Source organism: Dermacentor silvarum, chromosome 1 (genome assembly GCF_013339745.2).
Source record: "Dermacentor silvarum isolate Dsil-2018 chromosome 1, BIME_Dsil_1.4, whole genome shotgun sequence".
NCBI classification, from domain to species: domain Eukaryota; kingdom Metazoa; phylum Arthropoda; class Arachnida; order Ixodida; family Ixodidae; genus Dermacentor; species Dermacentor silvarum.
The window spans coordinates 424,642,812-424,666,822 of record NC_051154.1 but is presented as its reverse complement, the minus strand read 5'-3'; the positions used below and the strand labels follow the sequence as shown (position 1 = coordinate 424,666,822).

The window sequence follows — 24,011 nt, the reverse complement described above, 5'->3', positions numbered from 1 at the left end:
ATAGACTGATATGATGACCGGTGCTGTCGGTCACAATTGTTTTATTTGTACTAAAACAGCATGCAAGATGGGGTTTTTGCTATTTTATATAATTTGATAAGCACTCATGCTAAAGCACACAATTTTAAATTGTTGGTAAATTTCGGAAAAAAAAACATTCTGCACTTTTTGTACGCTGGTTTCTATATTTCTTACCCGTCACAAGTGAGCAAATGTACACGCAAAGTGTATTACAGGAGAACGAACACTTGTGAAGATTTGATTCCAAGAAAGCTTTATTTCCACACCCATGACCATGTTTTAGGCCACGCTAGGTTTGAGACGAGCCAAGCCTTTTCGTGTCCCAGCGTTCCCATAGTGCCACAGCACCCTTTAAGGAAATAATGTAGATGTGGGGCACCAGATGTCCCTCTAGATAGTGTTGGGAGAAGCTTTAGACTGCCCAATTTTTATTTTTTTCTGGCCCGTGAACGAGCAGAGAGGCACGGCCTCTCTGTTCCGACATGGGACTAGCCAACGGCTAGCAGGCCCCCCTGCCTAGCTTCTCGGGACCTCAATAAAGTTGTTCACTACTACTACTACTACTACTACTGCTCTCAGGTTCTGACACGAGGCACCAGTGCCTGCCTTCTACTAGTGCTACGCTTTCAACAGTGTGATAGTGTGCTGCAGCACCAGCGAGTCTTGTCTATTGTAGACATTGTAGCTAAAGAGAGTCAACAGGAGTCGAGTTTTTAAATCTTCAGCTTCTCCCAGAAAATGACAGTGGATGACCAGACAAAAAAAAAAAACTTATACCCCCCACATTGTGGAAATGTATTTCTTGTATGTTATGCAAAGCAATTGCAGGTAGCTGGCTATCTAGTCTCGTTTCGAATTGCACATAGTGTAACCAGATGGTGCAACACGTCCGTGTAAGGCGAGCAGTTGTGCGATGACAAAACAACTGCATGACTCCAATGACACACAGATGACAACGATATTGGTACGAGGACTGCAACATGGTGACAGCCAATCCTGAAGGAAGTGCAACAGAAATTGAAGCTCAGCGACACTTGTGCAAGACATACTACAATGTCGCTCCGAGAGGCAAAGAATGCTTTGTATTAAAAACAGCAATCCTCAAACGGGGACAGAAACAGGTGTTTACTACTCGAGGGGAGTACATGTATAACCCATGCCTATTTACAGCACTCATTGCATTTGTCGTGGGGCCTTGCATGTCGGCATGCTCACAGGAACCACACGAAGGTTTCCATGGCCCAGTTTGAATTGATTGGTTGGCATCGTCGACACCCCAGCGGGCTCAAGTGGAATGAAGGCCCCGCATTTTTAGCAGTGGGACATCATGGCGGAGCGAAAACGGTCCGCTGCAGTCATCCTCAGACTCTCTTGCGGTCGGTCATGACGCGCACTATGGATCCAATGCCGCCAGCTGCGTAAGCCTGCAAATGCAATTGATGCAATTAAATGCTTCTCACAGATCTTCCGGCTGTTTAGTACTACTTCTCCGTGTTATAAGTAAGGTTCTTGTTAGGTTGTGTCTTCATCACCCAAATACTGTGCAAGCCCCTCGAAAATTATGCCAGTAATTAACGCACGTATTACCCTCAAGAGCAAGGACCTTTGTATAAGGCAATTTCTAGCACAAGCAACTTATTGTTTTTAGTCTTTAAAAGGACCTCTATTTCAATTCACTTATTATGGTGCATTTTTCAGCCTAGCACAATAGAACAGGAACAACAAGGAACACACTGCCCCACTAATTCTATGGCACATGCTCCTTTCTATAGTGGGATTTCTATAGCTCTGTTTTCGCAGCAACAGACAGAAGACAAAAATAACAGCACCTGGCAAGATGTACTCATCTGAATGAAAATTTCAAGAGCACACAATCCCTGATGCTGCTACCCATGGGCATACACAGCTGCAGTTTCATCACACAGATATCTACTCTTCAGGTTGCTGGCCTTTGCAAAATGTGAGCCTCCATGCGACTGATGTACAGTGGTAAACACAACACTACTGACTATATTCCTTCTTGGCACAGCACTGCTGACGACATCAAATACATACACTTACGAATTGACCATGCTATGCAATAGTCGTTCGGTATCATGGATAATGCAGCTCCACAGACTCGAGCCACACTCCATGCGGCACGTCTGCTGTGAGGAGTCCAGTTTTGAAATAGTGTGAGTACAGTCAAATGCCTTGACAACAAAGTTCTTGGCACACCAAAAACAATTATATACAGGTCACTTTGTTGTAAATATTGTGCACTGTACCTTTGCAATTCCCCCCCCCCCCCCCCCCCATCAGGCTAAGCATTCGCAGAAAAGAAAACCTTTATTTAACATGAATTCAAGATAATTTGTGAAAGTCGCCAATTTTCTTTCCATACTTCATCTGACAGAATGTGCAACTGCAACTGACGCTAACAGCATGGAGGTTCACAGCACGCTCTGCGGCAAAAGTCGAGAGTGATGCAAGGTACAGTTGCAGAGTGTAAAATGCTACTATAGCCCCCTCAAAATTCTTGGTTTGTCTGCTGGCTCTTCACCACTGCTGCCTTCCTTCATTGACCTTTGCCTCTTTCACGGCATTGGTTTCAACAATATTATCAGCTCCACACAGATCATCAAGTCGGTCGAATGGGGAGAGGGGGGGCTACAACAGCTACCTCCTGCATACTCTGTTCTGGTGATGAGTGGCGCTCCCTATGCTCACCACAGCTCAATGCAGCTACGTGTTTCAAAACATATCAGACATCAGGCATGCCTAAATTCCTTCGCTGTACAGGCAAATTCATTGCAGTGGTCTTTACTCTACAGATGTTCGCACTACATATGAAAGAAATGAATTCATCCAGGACATTCACTATCCTTCCGTAATGCAGGTCATTTCGTAATCAACCGTACAAGATCTTGGCGTCACGCAAAATGATTGACGTTCTGCTTATGCTTGCATTCTTTTTGTACGGTATGTCTCAACGGCTAGCCGTGCATGTCTATTCTTACTGCCGTACAAAACTTAAGTATTTTCAGACATAGGCCTGCACCCACAAGAGCCACAGAATACAGCCAGGAAAGGAAAAGGGAGGTTTTCGCCCAAAGACCAATAACAGTTACCTAAAGGGGCCCTGAACCACTTTTATTGAAGTCAAGAAATGTATTTGAAGTTAAAATAGACTATTTCAGAAATACTTTGCCACAAAAAGAATGTCGACGTGTTCATCAGAAGCAGAGTTATTGGCTATCAAATATCCCGGATCATTGCGGTGCTCCCACTTCAATACCTTGCACTGTGAAGGCTACGGCGGAGCAGGGCATGCCCGCAACGCTCCGCATACTGAACGTCACTGTGGCGCGCAGTTCAAATTTGATTTTGGATGTTCACGTAGATGCCACTACTACCTACAACATGCCAAGCGTAACGCCCCTGAGCATACATGTTTGTCCTCATCGAGCCGCAGTGCGCTCAGCCATTGGACTCGTCACAGTATCTACGCTACATAGCAGACCGCAGCCGCATGCAACTGTGGTGCACACCATTTGCTTTGTGCACGACAGGGCTTGAGTGCATGCTCACACTCATATGCTCTAGTCTGGCCGCGCTATATGGTGCAGGTCGGCTTTGTCCTGCACCAGCTTGACCGACAGATAGTAGCCACATCCAACTTGCACATCTTGAAGCGCTATCAATAGCTCAATACGAAGCGAACTCTGCCAAGGCGTCCAACCAGGAGCAGCCAGGAGTGAGCAAGCGTGCGTGTGGCCTGACCACGGTGTAAGAAGAACAGGTGATCCGACGACACGGCGACCGCTGCTGCGCAGCGCGTCTCACTAATGGAGTTTCACGCCTGCACCGCTGCACGGCAGCACATGTTAGGAGGCTGAAAAAGCGGGAAATTCGAACGTGTAAATAATTGTAACTGTATGTAAAGCGCCTTTAAAATTATTAAAACACATTTTTTAACTCTTTCTGTGTGCCACTATACTAATTGAAATCCCTCAGGCGCCGAAACAGACGATAATGTCTCCAGCATTGCGGTCGCGTCGCTGGATCTAGCAGACGGCGTTTGACAACGCCTGGAAGCAGTGGCAGAAAAGTGGTGCGGGCAGACGATAAGTTATCTTTTTTTAATATTTTGCAACGTTTGCTTTACCGTTGAGCAATCAGTCACCCTTCTTCGCGGTAAGCGCTTAATAAAGTGTTCCCGTGGTATACATAACGGAAAAGGACGAATCCGTTTAATCGCAAGAAATGGAAGAGAGATTTGCCGTTTGAGCCACGACGTTGCCTGGCGGCGACGGATCTAGCCTGACTATGGGCAAGAAGTGTTTCGTTGCAAACTGCAAGAGTGAATATGACTCGTGCAAAGACAAAGTATGTATGTTCAGCGTCCCTAAAGAGACGAGTCGACTGCAAGCATGGCGGGATGCTATACAAATGAAGACCGAGTCCTGCGACCAGGGGACTACGTGTGCGAAAAGCACTTCGACCCAATGTACGTGTCAAAAACATGAACGACAATGCACAACGGAGTTGTTTTAGCCAGCACGACCCGAAGAGCTTATTAGCTAGAGATGCTGTGCCGACTCATTTTTCGGCTACTTCACGCTACACTTTCAAAGAACTGTGTTCCGTGACAACTGACGCCTGCGAAGCGCTCCCGAAAGAAAGAGCAATAGGCAGAAAGCACAAGCGAAAAAGAAGAAACAGAAAGCAAAATGTAGTGAATCACGAGTTACTGGAGCTAGCAATTGACGTGCCAATAGAAGACGGCCATAACCAGAATAACGAAGCCAACACAGAACAGACTCCAGCTGACGGCAAGCGCAAATCAAAACCTGAAGGCAGTGAACTACAAGAACCGCAGGTAACAGTATATGTGATGCAAGATACAAGAGCTAAAGAGCAGTCTACAAGACCTTACAAAATTCAGGACTTCAATGCAGCATCACATGACGGTAACACCGACAGCATCAACTTCAACACGCTCTTTGAAAATACGTTTCGCCAGGAATAATGTCACAGCTGGGTATGTTTATTCTACATCGATGGACTTCCTTTCTGTTGGTTTGCAAGTTGCTTTCATTTGTTTTTCTGCTTCCTCGTAATTTTGAATAAAAAAAAGCAAGAAAAACTATCGGCGTCTTCTATCATGAATATTTTATTAAGGAGCATGCGTATAAGGATATACGCATGCAAGGTGCCGCATGCTTCATAAGAAACAAACAGCCTTTAAATTGATGCTTTATGGACCCAATACTATGCACGGAGCCTGTATTGGAAACGCGCAAACTAAATTTTCGTTTGAGTCTACAGAACAATGATAGCACAGTTCACCGCATTACGCGAAAGCGCTTATATATACACTCAGGAGGACATTGTACGCGGTACGCCCCTACGCACTGTTTTCGCATGAGAAATGAAAACGGGGAGGCAGCGTATAGTGACGACAGATAGCAACTCGTCATCGAAACGTAACTTGCAAAATGAATTGTCAGCTGCTCCAAGAAAAATGCGGACTGTTAGCGCCGCTTTGAGCGAAATATACGCTTTTGATTTAAAAATGCAGCAAGCCTAGCGACACTCTCAAATAACTCTTTAAGCTTTCGGGAAATTAAGATGATAGGCTCAATATGAGAGCGTTAACACTAACAGGCGCTCTGAAAAACGCTGGCTGAAACAGCTGAAACGCGCGGGCTCAGGGTATCTTTGCTCCCGGCCCCCCGACGCCCAGCCTCCTAGTCGCGTGCGCCACCTAGCGGCATCCCAACATTAGTGAGACACGCCGTGTGCTTCCGTCGGATCACCTGTTCTTCTTACACCGTGGGCCTGACCTTAAGTTTCACGTGGTTCCAGGCTGGTTGAGTGTTCAAAACTGGTCGCAATCAGCGAGACCCAACGGCTACGACACCGATAAGCAGCCTGGCCAAAGTTTAGTTCCTAAGCAGGTGGCTGCATGCTTCCAGATGATAGTCGGCTTCTCCCGAAAGTACGTAATTTTTATTGAAATTCAAAAGCACATTTTCGCTTACTTAGCCGGTTTATTAAACTGCGTCAATAAATACACACAGCAACAGTAGGAAGAAGCACACTGATCCAATAGCAGCCGCATATGGGAATCTGCTATATTAACAAATAAAACAGCCAGAGAAGATTGAGGAGCAATAATCCTCTGTTTAAAAGAGAGCATTTGAGGAAATGGTGACTTCGTGCTCCACTTGCGAGCTCCAGCATCATGAACGACTGCAAAATCTGGCTGAGATGTTCACAGCAGCACATGCCATCCGCAGACTGTGTTTTATCACCAAGCCCGAGGAGCGGTTCACGACCCCTTTAACCTGGTGTTAACACAACCAGTTTCACCAGTGTCACTCTGCACGTGGTTGGGTACTGGTAAGCAACACTCACTGATCATAAAACATGTCTCTTTGTGTTTATTAAATATGTTTTCCCATTCCTATTTACTCCATTTGCTAGTTTTCTCTCCAATGTGCATGTTATGTTCCCGTAGTATATCCAATAGATGCCTTCCCAATAAACTTGAGTTGCAACTGTGTTGTGTTTCCTCCTGTCCTTTGTCTCCTATGTGCTGCTAGTACTAAATCATGCCCAGAGATCTCACTAACTTATACCATACAGGGAGTATTAAACAGTGCTAAGACAACATGCCATCCATCCTATGGATGCTTCCATTCCTGGTGCACAATAAAAGGCTATATAAACAGATCCAGTAGTTTGAGATTTGAGTTACCTGGATATATTTGCACTTACACGGAATTTCTGTTGTCCCACTGGCTTTGCTGCGTAGAAAGATTAATCTGTGGCATAATGCACTCCACGTTGCACACTGCACAACTGTCTTCACAGCCCACTGGCGACAAAAGTTGCACTTAAAATCACCCTTTTTTACCTTTTCATGCCAAGCCAGCAGATGGCCTGAGCTGCCCTCCGAGGGGCTCTCAAAGCCACGGTAGATGTACTTCATCAGCACATCCACCGACTCCCGGTCCAGACTGCCGACCGCCTGCTCCATCTCACTCGCCTTCACTGCCAGCAGGACACGCATGGCCAGGGCGCTGGCTGCATCCTGAAATAAACAAAAACATGCCATTTAAGCTTTCGCAGGTGAAAAGACATCTCTCGGAGAAGAACAGCCCTTGGCTAACAAGCAGCGGCGAGTACGGACCCAGTGGCATATAAGCTACTTGCAGTGCAGTAGACAAGGACATACACATGGACACTGTACTTACAACCAAGTGTGTTAGGAAAGATCCTAATAAACCCGGTTTCAATTCTTCCTAATGAAACAAGGGCACAATGAACAACTCATGGCAACAATGAACAACTATGGCAACAATGAACCAACTCGTCCAGATCAGGTTTCTTCGGGACCGAGTGGGATTAGTGCCTTGTGCTTTTGTACCACAAATAACTAAATGCAGCTAAGGTGCTGACACATTCAGTCAGGAAATTCAACTGGTAAAATTTCTTGAAGGTGCTCCCTCAGGCAGAACATTTTCATGTGTGTGTGTGTGTGTGTGTATGCATGTGAGCGTATCTTCATTTTTTCCTTTTTCAATCGTTGAGCTATTTGCTAGCAAACACGACAGAGCACAGTCCTGTCTGCCTCATCCAGCATGGGCCCCTAACCCCCCACACTCTGCAAATATGCATCAATTCTGATGCTAAGGAATCAGTATTATACTCGCGGACAACTTTCTGTGGCAATGAAGGAGAAGCTACAGGGCCTCTGCACATGTGTTACTGCACCAAGTAGTCCAGCATAACTCGCAAGACTGTGACGCTTTCGCATTTATCTATCTTTCGTTTTGTTATGCTGTGCCATCTGTACCTGGCAATCCATTTCAAAAGATGCAGCATAATCAACATCAGCGCTAAATATCTGGTGAACGTCCTATGTGTTGTGTCCTCCTACCACAGAACTAGAACAAAAACAGTGCACACTAACCGGACAAAGAAAGAGAGTCCTGTTAGCCTGCAATGTTTCCATTCTAAGTGACCAAGCACCAACTAGCACAAGCAAACTCTAATCGCACAACTGAACATTATTCACCAATCACACATGCAACACCTATTAAAAACCTAAATTTGGATGATTAACTGCAAAGAAGCCAAGTAATGCTCCCTCTGTGCGTGACAGAGTGCTGGCCTGACGAGAAAAATGAAGCAGAGATACCATACTGAAATGCGTGGCCACGTTTTAAAAAAAGTGTCCATAAAGATGCATGTCTCTCACATTCACGAGAGAAGATATGCTTGCGCTTGTCAGTACTGCCAAGAGCACACACAGTTTTCAAACAACACCATGAGTCATGAAGGTGAGAACAACACAGTACAAAGCAATCCAAACTTAGCAGCTCAGTAAAAGCTAACTGCAGCCCCATTTACAACTTACCTTTACACTTTGACATTTGGAGCCTATGGGAGCCGTCTTTAGGATGATCTTCAGTGCATCCACAGTTTTTCCCGTGGTGTATGTTAAGGACAAGAACCATCGCAAAATAGAATTTTCAAGTTTTAGTAATGTTGCAACTTGCCCTACGTTCAGTGGCAGCAAGCAAACTCCCAAATTAAATGCAAACAGCTTTATGTATTGCTAGCAAGTACAGAGCATGCTAGAAAGACCTTTAGTCAAAACTGAACCTACCCATTTGCACTTAAATACTATCCTTTGCTAATAACCTATGAAATGGTTCTGAATTGTCACAGCTAAGTTCTTTTTAAGAATCCTTTAAGAATCCAGACAAATGTGTCAGTCTGTACGCATATTGTGATAGGAGGTCGGAGTTTACAGACCTCGGAACAGCAACATGAGAGTGCATTTTCATAACTGTGTGCTCTGCACGCTGTTTTGCCTGTATGCAGGGACACTTGTTACAAAGATACACTGAATGGCAGTCAGTCGAAGGAAGTAACATACAGTGTTCAAAACTGCTAGCAACACACAGCATCCTGTTATCAGCAGTTCTAAGGTCCGTGCACCAGTGGGAAAAGAAATTGCTTGCAAGCAATTTTATGTTTACTTTCATTACTGAAAAGCTCTCAAAGGATATACACTCGAGCCTCATTATAACGAAGTAAATTACATGCCTACAGAGGACCATTTGGACCAAGATTTGGACCATTTCTTCTGGTTGTACGGTTGACAGGAAAAGCTCCCGGAAATTGCAGTTGTGTCCCGTTTCTATCCGCGTTTAGCGCTTTGTCAGGCCACATTTGCAAAAAGAATCCAACCCAATCCAATCCCGTTGGAAGTTCATCGCGCAAAGCATTGGTATGAAAGTAGTAGGGAAAACCATCCACCCTATACATGCGCTATTTCGTTAACCGTGGAGCCGCTCCTTACGCTGACGGGGTTGTTGGGTGCCCTAGTGGCCCTAGTCTCATTAAGCTAGCGAGCGAATGCCGCACTACGCAACTAGCAACACTCGACTCTCCATCGTTCTCCTCGGCATCAGCCGCTCTGGCATTGCGTAGGCGTACGGTCAGTCATGGCATTAAAATCAAGGAGCGCTAGCGCAACCGAAGTGACGCTGGGTGTTTTGTTGATACCATAGAACAATGCAGAGTGTGAGCAGCAATTTAACACTGGGAAAAATACGAGGACGCAGTGCCGCTCGTCCATGTGTCGCCTCTCTAAGACGCTGGGAAACGTCATCCTCGCAAAATGTGAAAGAAATTGAATTTCTTACAATCAAACATTATCTGAAGAATTTTTTAACACCCGCCGTGGTTGCTTAGTGGCTTTGGCATTGCGCTGCTAAGCACGAGCTCGCGGGATCAAATCTCGGCCGCGGCGGCCGCATTTGTTGGGGCGAAATGCAAAAACACCCGCGTGCCATTCATTGGACGCACGTTAAAGAACCCAGGCGTCGAAATTAATCCGGAGTTCCCCACTACGCCGTGCCTCATAATCAGTTTGTGGTTGTGGGACGTAAGACTCGAGAATTGAGCAACCACGAAATGCTTGCAAAAGTGAGACCTTGATGTTCATATGGTCAATTGTATATCTGTAATTAAAATTGTAATGAAGTTCTCCTGTCAGTACTTGAAAATATAGACGTCGGGGTGTGTGTGTGGGGGGGGGGGGGTGTAACCGACTGCCCCCCCCCCCCCCTGATCGGAAGATCTCCCGGATTTAGTTTCTTCGAACTTAGCAGGTATGAAATTAAATTCCCCTTGAAATCCCCATAGAGATAGATGTATTCAAAACCTCGCATTAACGAAGTGAAATTGCCCTTCCAATGGATATAACGAAGTAGATTCGTCTCCGAAACCAACAAATACCCGACCGTTGCGCGCCGAGTACATCGCTTTCCGCGGGGTTCGGCACTCGTCCGCCGCGGCAGTTCAAAACTCCCGCATCCCCGCGTCATCGAGCAACATTGGTCTTTTACAACGCCGCGCGGAGCTGCGCACCTGCACGAAATAAAGTCCCTATATAAGAAAAGTACCGCCATCTACTCTTTCCTCCGCCGCCTCCTCTCCTAAAGCGCTTGCTTTTTTCTTGCGAAAACCAAGTCGACGGTGGCGCACCTAGAAAGTCCACGTTGAAGCTTTCAGGCCGGGCGCGCGCCGCCGCCGCCGGCGACTGCGGCTGCGCAGAGGACTTTCAACATGGCTCTGAAGCGGAAAAAAGAAAATATAAAGTGAAAAGCGCGCGCTATCATCGTCCAATCGGAGATGCAGGAGAGAGAGAAGCGGCGTTTATCAAAGGATGGCGGTACTTTAGCACGAAAGCGCACCGTGACCGGAAGTCACTCTCCTGGCTGCCGTCGTCTGCTCTTGGCTACTTGTAGATATAGCCCCCTACCCAGCAAATTCAATAGTGTGGCCTCCGAAATGGTGCAGTCTCAGAGGCCACGTCGCCGACACAACCATAAAGCTTGCATAGTGGAATCGCAGCCTGAGCGCATAGAACGTGTCCGCAAAGCGCAGTTTACGTCGCGCTCTCGCGCTTCGTGCCCTTTAACCACTGTATTTAAGCTGGCACATTGCCTGCGAAATTTAAGCGGTATTGCCATACGGACGTAAAAAAAAAAATTATGGGGTTTTACGTGCCAAAACCACGATCTGATTATGAGGCACGCCGTAGTGGGGGACTCCGGAAATTTGGACCACCTGGGGTTCTTTAACGTGAACCTAAATCTAAGTACACGGGTGTTTTCGCATTTCACCCCCATCGAAATGCGGCCGCCGTGGCCGGGATTCGATCCCGCGACCTCGTGCTCAGCAGCCCAACACCATAGCCATTGAGCCACACGGACGTAAGCAAAATTGCGGTCGTGCCACGTCGCTGTTCAAGCAGAAAGCACCCACCGATATGCTCAAAAGTTCGTGAGACCGTCAACCAATTAAAGGCCCGACGCGTGTACACCGCCTACTAATCCTGCACGTCAAAAAGCAAACGCTCGGACTTGGCAACAGAAGTAATCACCATATATGTCAACAGGCGAAGCTCCGATTGTGTACCACTCCAGCTACCGGCGTAAAATAGCCATATGCAATATGATATGCTTCCTCGCACACCTGTTTCACTTTTTAGTTTCACTCACCAGAAAAGCGAAATCTGTTTACTTCGCAATATACCAATGAGCATGACAGATTTCGCGAAACACATCAAGAAAAGCAAGCACGTGCGCTGAATCGCTGTGCTCTCTCTTTAAAAACACGAAGACTAAAGCTGCAGCAATTAGACCGCTCGTAAAAAAACTTGCGTAATGGCACACAAAGCACCGATGTAACAGAAGCGATAGCTCAGTGCACAGTATTTGCCGTCTGGAAGGCTCAACGTACGCAGCAGCACACGTTATCGTTCACAACATGGCGTCAAACGCAGGACAGCCGTTGTGTGCAAAAGCCCCTCCATCCACACACCACCGTCGCTTTTTTTTTTTTTTTTTTTTTTTTTTTTTTTTTTTTTTTCGGCGTAAACGTGTATGGAGGGGCTTTATCGTGTGCTAGGTGTTTGCGCTTGTGCGAGCAAAAATCTGCTGACAGCTCCCCGGAAGTCGCGGACTGTCCGCGTACTCTCGGAGCTGTCAGCAGATTTTTGTTCGCGCAAGCAGCTAGCACGACGGCATGACGACGGCTGTCTTGAAATGATGCGCGCGGCGTTTGACGCCATATTGTGAAAGACGCCGTGTGCTTCTGCGTACTTCGCGCGCGAACTCCACGGCTACAATTTGTAAATTGCAATATGGGCCATCAGGTAATTAGTTAAACACTTATTAGTAAATTTTTGTTAATTAGTCGATTATGCATTTCAATTTCTTGTGCAAGTAATGACCGCCTCTTCGAGTAGACCAGCTCATTAACTAGAATTGGGCTATCTGCTACAGGCAACCTTAAATAAATTTTGAAAGTGTTCGCTGAAACACCCTGTATATATGTTACGAGGAAACTCAAACACCCCCCCCCCCCCCCCCCCAAACCCCCCTTTTCCAGCATTTCTAACATACCAACCCGGTGCGCTCGGGTAATTTACACGCGAGCGCGTCGGGGCAACAGCAAACAATAAATAAAATAGGTGCTAGGGCCTTCACATTTTAATATAAGACGACTTATATTGCCCCTGGAAAAACGACTTCCCAGCAATGCATTTCTGTTCAAAAGTGAAGCCGACTTTTAGGGGATTGGTGTAAGGTTGGTCTTTGTAAGCTGGCTTTCCCGCGTTCTGTGTTGCGGTGAAGCTCACTGAAACAAAAATGCGATGCGAACGGGGCCCCAGTAGCGCACCCAGGATCTCTGCCAGGGGGGGGGGTTGACAGTTTGCCAATACCATCTAAACAGCACTAATTTCAATTTCTTCACGGGAAATTGTAAAAAAAATGCGCTTTTTGCGAGTGTGCACACGATTGCGCGTCTTACATCTTCGTTGCAGTACTCAAATGCGTAAGGAAAGAAAAGGGGTTAAACAAAAGAGGGGGTTAAGTTGGCCTCAGGGGGGGGGGGGGGGTTCCAACCCCCGAATCCCCCCCCGTCGGTGCGCCACTGCGGGGCCCGATAATGCTATCGCGTTCCAGTCTTAAAGGCGAAGCTTAAGCGTCTTCAATTTTTTTTTTTATAACCTCCTTGCTTAAATACAGCAGTTAAGGGGCACAAAGAGCGAGAGCGCGACGTAAACTGCGCTTTGCGAACACGTTCTATGCGCTCACGCTGCGATTCCACTATGCAAGCTTTATGGTTGTGTCGAAGACGTGGCCTCTGAGACTGCACCATTTCGGAGGATACGCTAATGAATTCATTGGTAGGGGGATATCTACCTAGGTAAGAGCAGACGACGGCAGTCAGGAGAGCGACTTGCGGTTATGGTGCTTTCGAACGAAACCTCGGAAAGACCCCGTCAGCTGGATGGCGTGCCTGTGACGCGCTCGTCTGTCAGGACTAGTCAGACCGGAAGCCGCAGACTTCTCCACTGAACGAGGCTGGTTGCTTGGGCTAGTTGACCATGCAATCCACTTGACCCCCTGACCTCTCTTGCGCACGCCTGGCTTCGCCAGCCATGCCACGCTGCGCGGCAATGCGCGGCGGTGCTAGAGTAGCGGTGCCAAAGATTGCGCATTCATGGCTGAACGGCGCGCCGAGCAGGCAGGCGCAGCTGGGCCCGACCTCAGAGATCTCCCCGGCGCAATCTCGGGTGTACAGCCCAAGCTCTGCATTCACTTCACCCTATCCCTGCGGCGCACCGCGCGGGCTGGCAGCTGGGCGTGGCCTCAGAGATCACATCGGTGCAATCTCGGAGGCCGAGCTGGCGCAGCGAAGTTTCCTTGCCTCCTCGATTACACAGCGGAGCGCTGTGTTGGGTGCCACGCTGCTACTCGACCGGGACGCGCCAAGTCGAAAGCGAGAGACCATCACAATGGAAGAGAAGACAGCTCCCTAAAGGCTGTCGCGTCAGGCGCTGCACACGCCGAATGTTTTTTAAATGTTTTGTTGTTTTATTCAAATTTCATCGCATGCGTGGCCTGTGAAGCCGTCTTATTTCCACGTTTACAAGTGTGTGCTCCCTATTGGGCCTATATTGCAGTAAATGGAAATAATTGATATAACGAATTTCGGCTCCCCTTCTATTCGTTATAACGAGGTTCGAGTGTACGTGAAGTGACCACAGCATCAAACCGACCCATTTTCAAGTGAAAGCCTGGCACTTCACCGGAATTTCATGGCATGCAGGGATGCGAGTTGCAACATCACCCCCTCTCCAGTTGTTCTGCTAAAATGTCTCCCAGGTGATTGTAAAAAACAATTCTGGGGTTTTACATGCCAAAACCACAATCAAATTACGTGGCATGCCGTAGTGGCGAAACTCCAGATTAATTCTGACCGACTCGGTTCTTTAACGTGCACATAATCCCAAGTACACGAGCGTATTTTGCATTTCGCCCGCATGCAAATGAGGCCGCCGACATCGCACCCACGACCTTGAGCATAGCCACTACGCTACCACGGCGGGTCCCTGATGATTGTGGCAGAATCAACTCTGCTAATAAGTAGAGAATGCTGCAAAGCACAACTTTTTCACAAACAGTATACCGGCCTTTCCAGTGGGGTGCGAGAACACCTTCCTCTGAACTGTTGCTCGTGGGTACAAAGCGCACTTGCTCCTGACCCCTACGCTTCTGACCAGGTGCTCATGTAGGCTCACAGCAGACCAAACAGCATTATGACAATTGTCCAGGAAACTCTTAGGAAGGGCCTAATAATCATGGGACTGCTTGGCACTAGTACAGTGTGCTAGAATACTTCTAGTACACCATAGTGCTAGCGTCCAGCAACACGGTGAGCTGACGTATGGCTTGGTATGGTCCCTTAGAAATGGGCTCGCGGCCTCGCATCTATCGAAAGGCGAACTTCGCGCTCCATTGCCAGCGCTCACAGCTAAAAAGCAGGCGAGCGGAGCGACGGGGGACGGCGGAACGCTATGCGCATGACGTCACCGTGGCTTGGGCAAATGCTAGTTGGCATTCTTATCTTACGCTGTGGTTATTTATCTTTCTCGTATTCCGCCACTAGAATGCACACTGATTCACCCGTTTTCCGCGCCTTGTGAAACGGCGCGGGCAACGAGGTAATCTGCACACTGCACCTCTTTTCCAGCGCAAAAGCCGACACTTTTGTAACCGTTTCGCTCGTTCGTGGGCTGCAGTTGCACTCCGCAGCACGACACGCCCAGAAGCCGCTTCCGACTGCACGCGCGGCAACACTTTCACGGAGCTACTCGTGCGCTGGGCCTTTGGCGAGTGAAGTGCTCAAGTGAGATCGCGCGTCAAGTAAACAAAAATAGCGAAATACAAAACAGAGATCTGCGCTCCCGCACTTGGGCTTCAGCAAGGCGTGAAAGCCCAGTGCGCCGCTCACTCATGCATGAGACGGCGCGTCGGCTTCTACAAACGCACGGCGACGCCGTAAGCGGTAAAACTGCTGAGTCGCGGTTAAAGAATCGTGAAACGACAAACACTGGGCTGCGGTTGAGCGGCTTCCATTCGACAATGCCGACGGCTACCTTCCGCCGGAGGACCACACACACTCGAAGCTAGCAGCCCGGCACGAAACTATTAAAGTCCGCAGCCGTGGGTATAATCCTGAGACACCGGTTGATCTGAGAAAGGATATTGGTTGAGCAGATGATTCACTTCTTGCTCGTCGGGCCCGGCCGGCGGTGATTGTGCGTCCAAGCCTTCCTCCTCCTTGTAGTTGTCCTCGTTGTACTGGTCAATGTCGATTTTACGGAAAGCCGAGCTCTCCGTGTTCTTAGACATAGTGAGCTGGGAACACGGCAGCCAAAACAAAACCAACAAACAAGCTAGGCGAACAAAAATCGGACGCCGATCTTTAGTCTACATACACAAAACACTTCACACACACCCACGCACGGCCGGATGATCTTTCCGGCTTTCCGGCGCAAACGGATGAACACACCGACAACCTGAAACAACCAAAGTAGAAAAAAATACGGAAAATAACTGTTGAATTAAAGTTACCTAAAAATAAGCAATAAAATTGAGCAAAATTTAGTATTATTTATTTATAAGTTTCATTTTAAATGTTTATTTTAATTATCAGTACGCGTAAAAAAGAGGTGAAGATTCGTTCTTGGGTGCGGGGCAGCACCACCTTTTCTCTTTCTTTTCGGATCGTGCCGAAGGCGTCCACATAGCGATGGTGAGTGTGTGTGTAATCTGAAAACATCCTAGTTTTTCAACGTTTTTATTTGTAGTGATTGATATTATGCTTTATATTGATGTCCCATTTACGCTCTGAAAGTGACATTGATCATAAGTATGCCCCGAGTATCTTTATCTAGTCTGATGTTCGGCGTCCGAGCACAGCAAGAGAATGTCACATGCATGAAAATTGCTGTTGGCTGCTCGCTTCGTAATTGTTTAATGTGACGAGGAGCATAGCATTTCTGTAGACCTAGTACGGCAGTTATTTTTTCCTATGCCTTGCTGTGAAGATCTTAAACCAGTACTTGGAGTTTTTATGTTGCAGACGTAGTCGGCCGAGGCCGATCAGCGTTCGCCAGGCCGCATGGCCGCTATGCGATTGAGTGATCGAAATCCAATTCTTTACCGCAGGCCAAGGTTAAAGCGCGAGAGTTGCGGGGTAAGAAGAAGGAAGAGCTGGTGAAGCAGCTCGAGGACCTCAAGCAAGAACTGGCCGCGCTGCGGGTCGCCAAAGTGACCGGCGGTGCTGCGTCCAAGCTGTCCAAGATGTAAGCGAGCTGCAATTCCCATTACCGTTTCGCAGTTCACCTCACCAGAACACTACTGCGTACGAATAAGCCAATAATCGAGGCTAATCGTGACGTATTTGAACGTGATGAACGCATTCAGCAACGAAGCCTTTGTTAGCGGCCTCTTGCCGGCGCCGTTTCAGAAGAAAATTCTGCTTCACGATGTTTGTCACCAAGTAGCCCAGTCTGGCCGCAGAAGTACTACACGGTGGCAGAAACGTCATGTCGTTAGTCGCCGTAACGTGGCTTGTCTGACAAAGCACGTTATGACGACGGCGTTATGTGGGCGCTTTGGCAACGTTACGTTTTCTTATATCGCATGCTGACAACCTAGCGACCAATTTCGTTCGAATGCTACCTTATCTCTTGTTTCGTTGCGTTTAAGGTCGTCTTATTCTGCTTCACAAGCAGTGCGATTAATAGCAAAATTTTACAGCATACAAAGTGGGATGTCTTAGTACCTGTGTAAAGAGAATATTGTCACAAACTTGCGAGGTGCAGGTAAGTGTGTAGGCCTTTTCACCACGCACTAGGTGAACGTACCTTCAGGGGTTATTCCGTACCAGGGCTGGTAAAATGTCAGGATACCTTTTGCTCGATTCTAGTCCTTATCGTTCACTGCAAGGCGCGAAAAACAATAGCATTGGAATGGCATCGTTACATTATCCTGGCCCTGTATTTCATTCTTGTTCATGTGATGATTGTAGCTGTGGCTTGTACCTTTATAGCAGGAAATCTAAGGCTTGGATGAGATCCGAATCTGGCCTATAAATTGTGAAATGAAAAGAATTGTCCAAAACAATTTTGCTCTACTTGGCAAGTTCACAAGTGTTGCTGACGTTGCCAGAAACAGTTGAAGAATGAGCATGATTTGTGGGGAGAGCACAGAGGCCACTCTACTTGCTTCGCTCTGTTTCTGACATCACTTGCTTCATCCCTTATTGCTGTTGCACTCTATTGCAGAATCCGAATATGCTCCAATTTCCTATCATGTCAGGTTTAAGGAGGAAGGATGTGAGTTGTGGAAGGAGATACGTGTAGGGATGCCATGGTTAAGTATCGTGTTAAGAGTTTATTGCATAAAAGACTTAATGAAATGACAGCTTCTGGATCCATGGCCGATATGGCTAGTTGACACTAGTTTACAGCTATCTGTGGCATTGTAGACGTAGATACTTATGCACTGCAGCATTTGACTCAGATCAGATAGAATTCACTGAACTGTTAAAACTAATCAACAAGAAGGAAGTAAGGGATATTTGAAATTATATTGCGGAAGCAGTAAAAGATGGCCGCAGCATGAAATTGGGGAGAAAAAAACTTGTTGTAGAACAAGGCAAGATGTATGCACTGAAAGGTAAGCAGGGTAATCTCATCAGCAAATTTGATTGTATAGTAAAAGCAGCAAAATAATTCTATACTGACCTGTGCAGTACCTAGAGCAGTCACGCTACTTTCGTTCTAAGTAGTGATGAACAGAATGCAGAGGCTTCTTTTGTAACTAGCGATGAAGTTAGAAGGGCCGAGAAAGACATGTCCAGGGGAAAAGCTGCTGGAGAAGATGAAATAACAGTAGATTAAATCAAAGACAGAGGAGATATGCTTCAAAAGCTTGCAGCACTTTATACGCAATGCCTCACGACTTCAAGTGTACCAGAGCTGGAAGAATGCCAACATTATACTAATCCGTAAGAAGGGAGACATTAACGAATTGAATTATAGGCCCATTAGCTTGCTTTCAGTATTGTACAACATGTTCACTAAGATAATTTTCAATAGAATCAGGGCAACACTTGACTTCAATCAACCAAGAGAAAAGGCTAGTTTCGCGAAGGGATATTCTACGATGGATTATGTCCACATCATGAATCGGGTAACTGAGAAATCTGCAGAGTGCAATCTATATATGAATTTCATAGATTATAAAAAGGCATTTAATTGAGTAGAGATACCAGCAGGCTTGGAGGCATTGAATAATCAAGGAGCACAGGAGGCATGCGTGAAGGTTTTAGGAAATATCTGCAAAGATTTCACAGCCACCTTGGTTCTCCACAAGAAAATTAGAAAGTTTCCTGTCGAGAAAGGGGTCGGGCAAGGAGACAATCTTTCCAACTGCATGCTTAGAAGTACTCAAGCTCTTGAGACTGGGAAGGCTTAGGAGTGAGGATCAATGGCGAATATCTCAGCAACCTTCGGTTTGCAGATGACATTGTCCTTTTCATTAACGCTGGGGACAAATGACTGAGGACCTGAACCAAGAAAGTGTATGAGTCGGGCTGAAGGTTAATATGCAGAAGACAAAGATAATGTGCAAGGGAACGAGAATTTAGGATCGCCATTCAGTCTTAGTCTGTACAGGAGTATGTTTTTCTAGGTCAATTACTCACAGGGGACCCTGATCATGAGAAAGATTTACAGAATAAAAATGGGTTGGAGTGCATACGGCAGGCATTACCAAATCCTGACTGGGAGCTTAGCACTGTTGTGAAAAGTGTACAATCATTGCATACCACTAATGCTAATATATGGGGCAGAAACTTTGGAGGTTAACAAAGCAGCTGGAGAACAAGGACCGGAAAAAGAGCAATGGAGCGAAAAATGTTAGGGGTAACATTAAGATGCAGGAAGAGGGAGGTGTGAATCCAAGCGAATGGGGATAGTCGATATTCTAGTTGAGATTAAGAGCAAAAATGGAACTGGGCTTGCCATGTAATGCGTAGGGTAGCTAACCGGTGGACCATTAGAGTTACGAAATGGGTGCCAAGGGAAGTGCAGTTAAAGACGGCAGAAAACTAGGGGAGATGGAATTAGGAAATTTTGCAGGTGGAAGTTGAAATCGGCTGACGACGGTGGTAATTGGCGCAGGGATAGGCCTTCGTCCTGCAGTAAACTCTAAACATAAAAATAGGTTTAGAAGGTGAGACTCGAAGCAACATGTGATAGCAACGTTTTAGATTAATATTGCGAGATGTGCTTTGCATTTGTAGCTTCTAGTACTATACTGGTCAAAATGCAAAGGCTTGAAAGCCTTTAGGAAAGCTTCCTACCCAATCTTTTATGTTGCACATTCTGGCGAGCAAAACAGTTACGGGATAGTAAATGAGCCATTGGTGACGTCATGTTTCCAAGGCGATGCAACCCTTCTGTAGGTTTAAAGGGGCACTCAACTACTTTTCATCGAAGTTGAGAAATGTATCTGAATTTACAATAGGCGATTTCAGAAATACTTTGCTGCAACGAGTACTTCAGTGCGTTCAGAAGTGGTATTGGTAAAGGTCGTGTATGATCCTGTTCTTTGTGCTTCAGTTCCTTCTTCAATGCCTTGCACTGCGAAGACTATGGCGGAGCGGGGCGTGCCCACAACGCTCTGCCTGCTGAACATCACCATGGCGCGCAGTTCAAATTTGATTTTGGATGTACACATAGACGCCGCTACTTCTGGTTTTGTTGTTGCAACGCATCAAACGTAGCCAAAGGCTGTTGCCCTCAGTCAGTAGAGTTGTCATGTTCGGTGGCCGCGATATCTACACTACGTAGCAGACTGCATATACATGAAAATGCAGTGCATATCTGCTGTATTTGTTTTGTGCATGCTTGCGCTCATATGCTCCAGTCTCACTGTGCTACATGGTGCGGACCGACTTTGTCCTGCAACAAGCTTGACCAACTGTCCGTTGGTCAAGTTTGTTGCAGGACATTAGTAGGCACATCCAACTTGTGCATTTTTAAGCGCTATCAGTAGCTCAATACGAAGTGAAGTCTGCCAAGGCATCTAACCAGGAGGGAGTGGGTGCTGGCCAGCGGGCGTGGGGTCTGACCTTAAGTCGCCTGGTTTCAGGCTATTTGAGTGTTCGAAATTAGTGAGACCTGATGGCTATGACACCAATAAGCAGGGTGGCCAAAGTTTCATTCCTATAGCGTGAGCAGACCAAACAAAGTTGGCTTCTTCGAAAAGTATGTAATTCTTATCGAATTTGCTTACATCAGCCTGCTTATTAAATGGCGTCAATAAATATACAGAGTAACAGTAGGAAAAAACGCACTGATGCAAACGCCCTTCATTGATGTCAGCTATTGCCCATTAGCAGCCGGATATGGGAATCTGCTATAGGTATTACGAAATCACGCAGCCCAAAAAGACCGAGGAGTAAGCTTTTGCTTAAAAGTTTGTTTGATAAAAAGGTGGCTTCGTGTACCTCTTGTGAGCTCCACACGCCACACACGAAAATTGGCTGAGATGTTCACAGCAGCGTATGCTATCTGCAGGCTTTTTTTTTTTTTTTTTTTCACCAAGCCTGAGGGGTGGTTCGAAACCCTTCAAGGATTCTTATAATCTAGATGCATAAAACTAGACATTTCATTGCTGAAACTTGATTGAAGAGGGATGAGTGAAAGCTGCCTTAAGATTTGTTTCTGTAAATATAAATGCAAACTGCCCGTTTTTGCCTAAGCAAATGAGACAGATGCTGCCATCTTGGGTATTGGGACCCAGACAGCTTGAAGATCCACATTATTGTCGAGGCCAATTTGTACTTGATAAAATAAGAGTGACACATAAAGAAGATGAATGTGGACTTCTGTGCTTGTCTTCTTAGTGCTAATTCACCTCAACCAGCCCAGCAGTTAGTCCTTTAAGGCAAACTTCAGTGCATGCTCATGCTCCAGTCTGGCTGTGCCATGTGGTGCAGACCGACTTAACAAGGTTGACCAATGGATAGTAGGCACGTCCAACTTGCTCATTTTGAAGCGCTATCCATAGTTCAATAGGAAGTGAAGTCGCAGTGTGTCGTCCCTTTCAGACCATGTCAGTACATTCTGCTGGAAACCATTTGTGTTGTATCTTGATTTATGTTCTTAGGTCAGCACAAACCCAAGATGTGCCTTGCATTCTGCATTTTAATTTGTTTATTGTGGGCCCATTAAATTCGTGCCAGCTACATGTGCATTACGTGCAGCAGTGATGGTACACTAAACTAACAGTGTCAAAACTTGTCTTTCTAATAGTGACTGTAGCTTGAGGATAGCACACTGAAGTCTGGCTTCTCCTCTGTTCTTGTGGCATTTGTATGGGAACTATTTCTTTTGAAGCACAGAGGGATTAAGAGCAGGCACATATGCTTTTGTTAGGAGGTTCTCATGCATTCCTAGTTATAAACAGAGATACTGCACTCTAAAGGAACCAGATATGTTTTGAGAACTTTTTTCTGCACAATGACAGCAAAAGTACTTCGAAATTCATGTCAGACTTGTCTACTGGTGCTGCAGTTCGGGCTCAAACTTCATAAGGGGGCAAAGTTACTGCATTTCCGTTATTGTCCCTGTTAGGAATTTCAGCGTAGCTCAGTTACTGCCAGGAGGTACCATATGCGTGTGCCACTACCTCAACATAAGCACATGGCACCTCGAGGCACTGCATTACTTGCATTGCATGCCTGGTTCATACTGAGTCTTCGAAACATCAAACTAGTGGTAAGGCACAGAACGGAGTTTTGCTGCAGAGTGGCTCACTGCCGTCTCTGATCATTTGCAGCCGGGTGGTGCGCAAGTCAATTGCACGAGTGCTGACAGTCATCCACCAGACGCAGAAGGAGAATCTGCGAAAGTTCTACCGCGGCAAGAAGTACAAGCCCAGGGACCTGCGGCCAAAGCTGACCCGTGCTAAGCGCCGTGAGCTTACTCCCCACGAGAAGAGCTTGCGTACACGGAAGCAGGCCCGCAAGATGGCAGCCTACCCTCCTCGCAAGTTCGCCCTGAAGCTGTGAGCGCCACCTCGTGTACAGTGACAACAGTAAAAAATGGTGGGGTCTGCCCACCCCTTCCAGACTGGCTCTGTGTGTGTGTGTGTTTGGTTGATGGCCTGCACTGGCATTGCTTATTTCTATTTTGCTTGTGTGCCCATGTATTGCCAGGGAAAGTCCATGGCACGTAATCCAGGGTCTAGGTGTGTGCAACACTACATCGATAGGAATGTACTGTATTTTGTAACGATTCATTTCCTATTCTATTCGCCCTTCATCATTGGTCCATACATCACCGTTATCGCTGGTATTGGGCTACTCAGCACAGCGGATTGTAAAAGAATGGAAAGTGGAATGTTACAAAGTGCAGGTTCACATGCAAGGGCATGCTTGGGAACCCTGACTGTTGTGTTGGCGGTTTAGTGCACATAATGGTGGAATTGAGAATTATAAGGTATCTGGATTGTCAGGTGGTCACTTTGGCAGGAAGCAGAAGAAAAATAAGTAGTTTGAACAAGTTCGTTGCTCATAGTTACAAAGCAATGTATGGTGTAGTCCAGCTTTGCACATTTATGGTTGTGTATTCCCCTGAGAGCTGCAAACGAACTGACTACTGATATTATGGCAGCTAGGTTGAGTCTTACAAGAGCTGTTTTAAATTCAACCCACTGTGGTGGTTGTAGTATTGCGCTGCTTAGCACGAGGTCAAGAGTTGATTTTCGGCCTTGGTGGCTACATCTTGATATTAGCGGTATGTGGAAACTTCAAATACACAAACTTTCGTTTACATAGATTTAGGTGCATGCTAAATTCTAGGTGATCAAAAGTGTGCCTCGTAATCAGATGGCAGTTATTCAGTGCTGCACCAGCACCACTTCAGTGGTGCTGGTACAGCACATTGTGTGTGCCTTTTGATAAAGTGCCAATGTCAGGCCTTCTTGTCTGCTTGGTTCAGCAGCTCAGTAGCCTTCATTGTGCCTTTTTGTTTTTCCAGTGCACTATGAGCTTCTAGTCTGTTTTTGTTCTATATTTTGAAAAATCTCTAACTCATAAAATGAACAGTGCAGGTAGAACCCTCAATGGATTAACAAAAGGCTGGAGGGAATCCCAGCTAATAGCACTTTTGGAAAGCTGTAGCCTGGTGTCACTGCCGAGCCACCTGCCAGTATTTGCACAGCGCATATTGTCTAGTGTTTGGAGTAGCTAGGTGGGCACGATCGTGAAAGGTAGTGTTGCACTAAAGCTTGGGAAGCTTTGTGTGGTGTCTGGAAACTTGCGTTTGTAAACATCGCTGCTGCAAGGTACTGCATTGCTCCCATAATACAAATAGTGAATACTACTTTGTGCCAAACCGTGGTGAAAAGCCTTGGACAAAGGACACAAGCGCACTGATGCGATTGCTGCTCCACAAGTCAAATGGCATTTTTGCCACTCTTCAAAATGAATCTTGAGGTCGGGGTGCTTTACTATTGCCATGGACGTCATAGTCTTCCTCCAGC

General features: G+C 46.5%; 2 protein-coding genes across 2 annotated transcripts; one reads left to right on the top strand and one right to left on the bottom strand.

Annotated features, from left to right (window-relative positions):
• Positions 1-1,125: 1,125 nt before the first annotated feature.
• LOC119437655 (actin-related protein 2/3 complex subunit 5) lies at positions 1,126-15,938 on the bottom strand. The gene is made up of 4 exons (XM_037704651.2): positions 15,652-15,938; positions 8,432-8,504; positions 6,926-7,102; positions 1,126-1,445 (listed from the first exon to the last, which is right to left on the bottom strand). Exons 1-4 carry the CDS (start codon positions 15,795-15,797, stop codon positions 1,383-1,385), a joined length of 459 nt encoding a protein of 152 aa, XP_037560579.1. The 5' UTR covers positions 15,798-15,938; the 3' UTR covers positions 1,126-1,382.
• Positions 15,939-16,064: 126 nt separating this feature from the next.
• LOC119437657 (60S ribosomal protein L35) lies at positions 16,065-22,602 on the top strand. Its single transcript, XM_037704652.2, has 3 exons — positions 16,065-16,200; positions 16,617-16,753; positions 22,305-22,602. Exons 1-3 carry the CDS (start codon positions 16,198-16,200, stop codon positions 22,534-22,536), a joined length of 372 nt encoding a protein of 123 aa, XP_037560580.1. The 5' UTR covers positions 16,065-16,197; the 3' UTR covers positions 22,537-22,602.
• Positions 22,603-24,011: the final 1,409 nt, after the last annotated feature.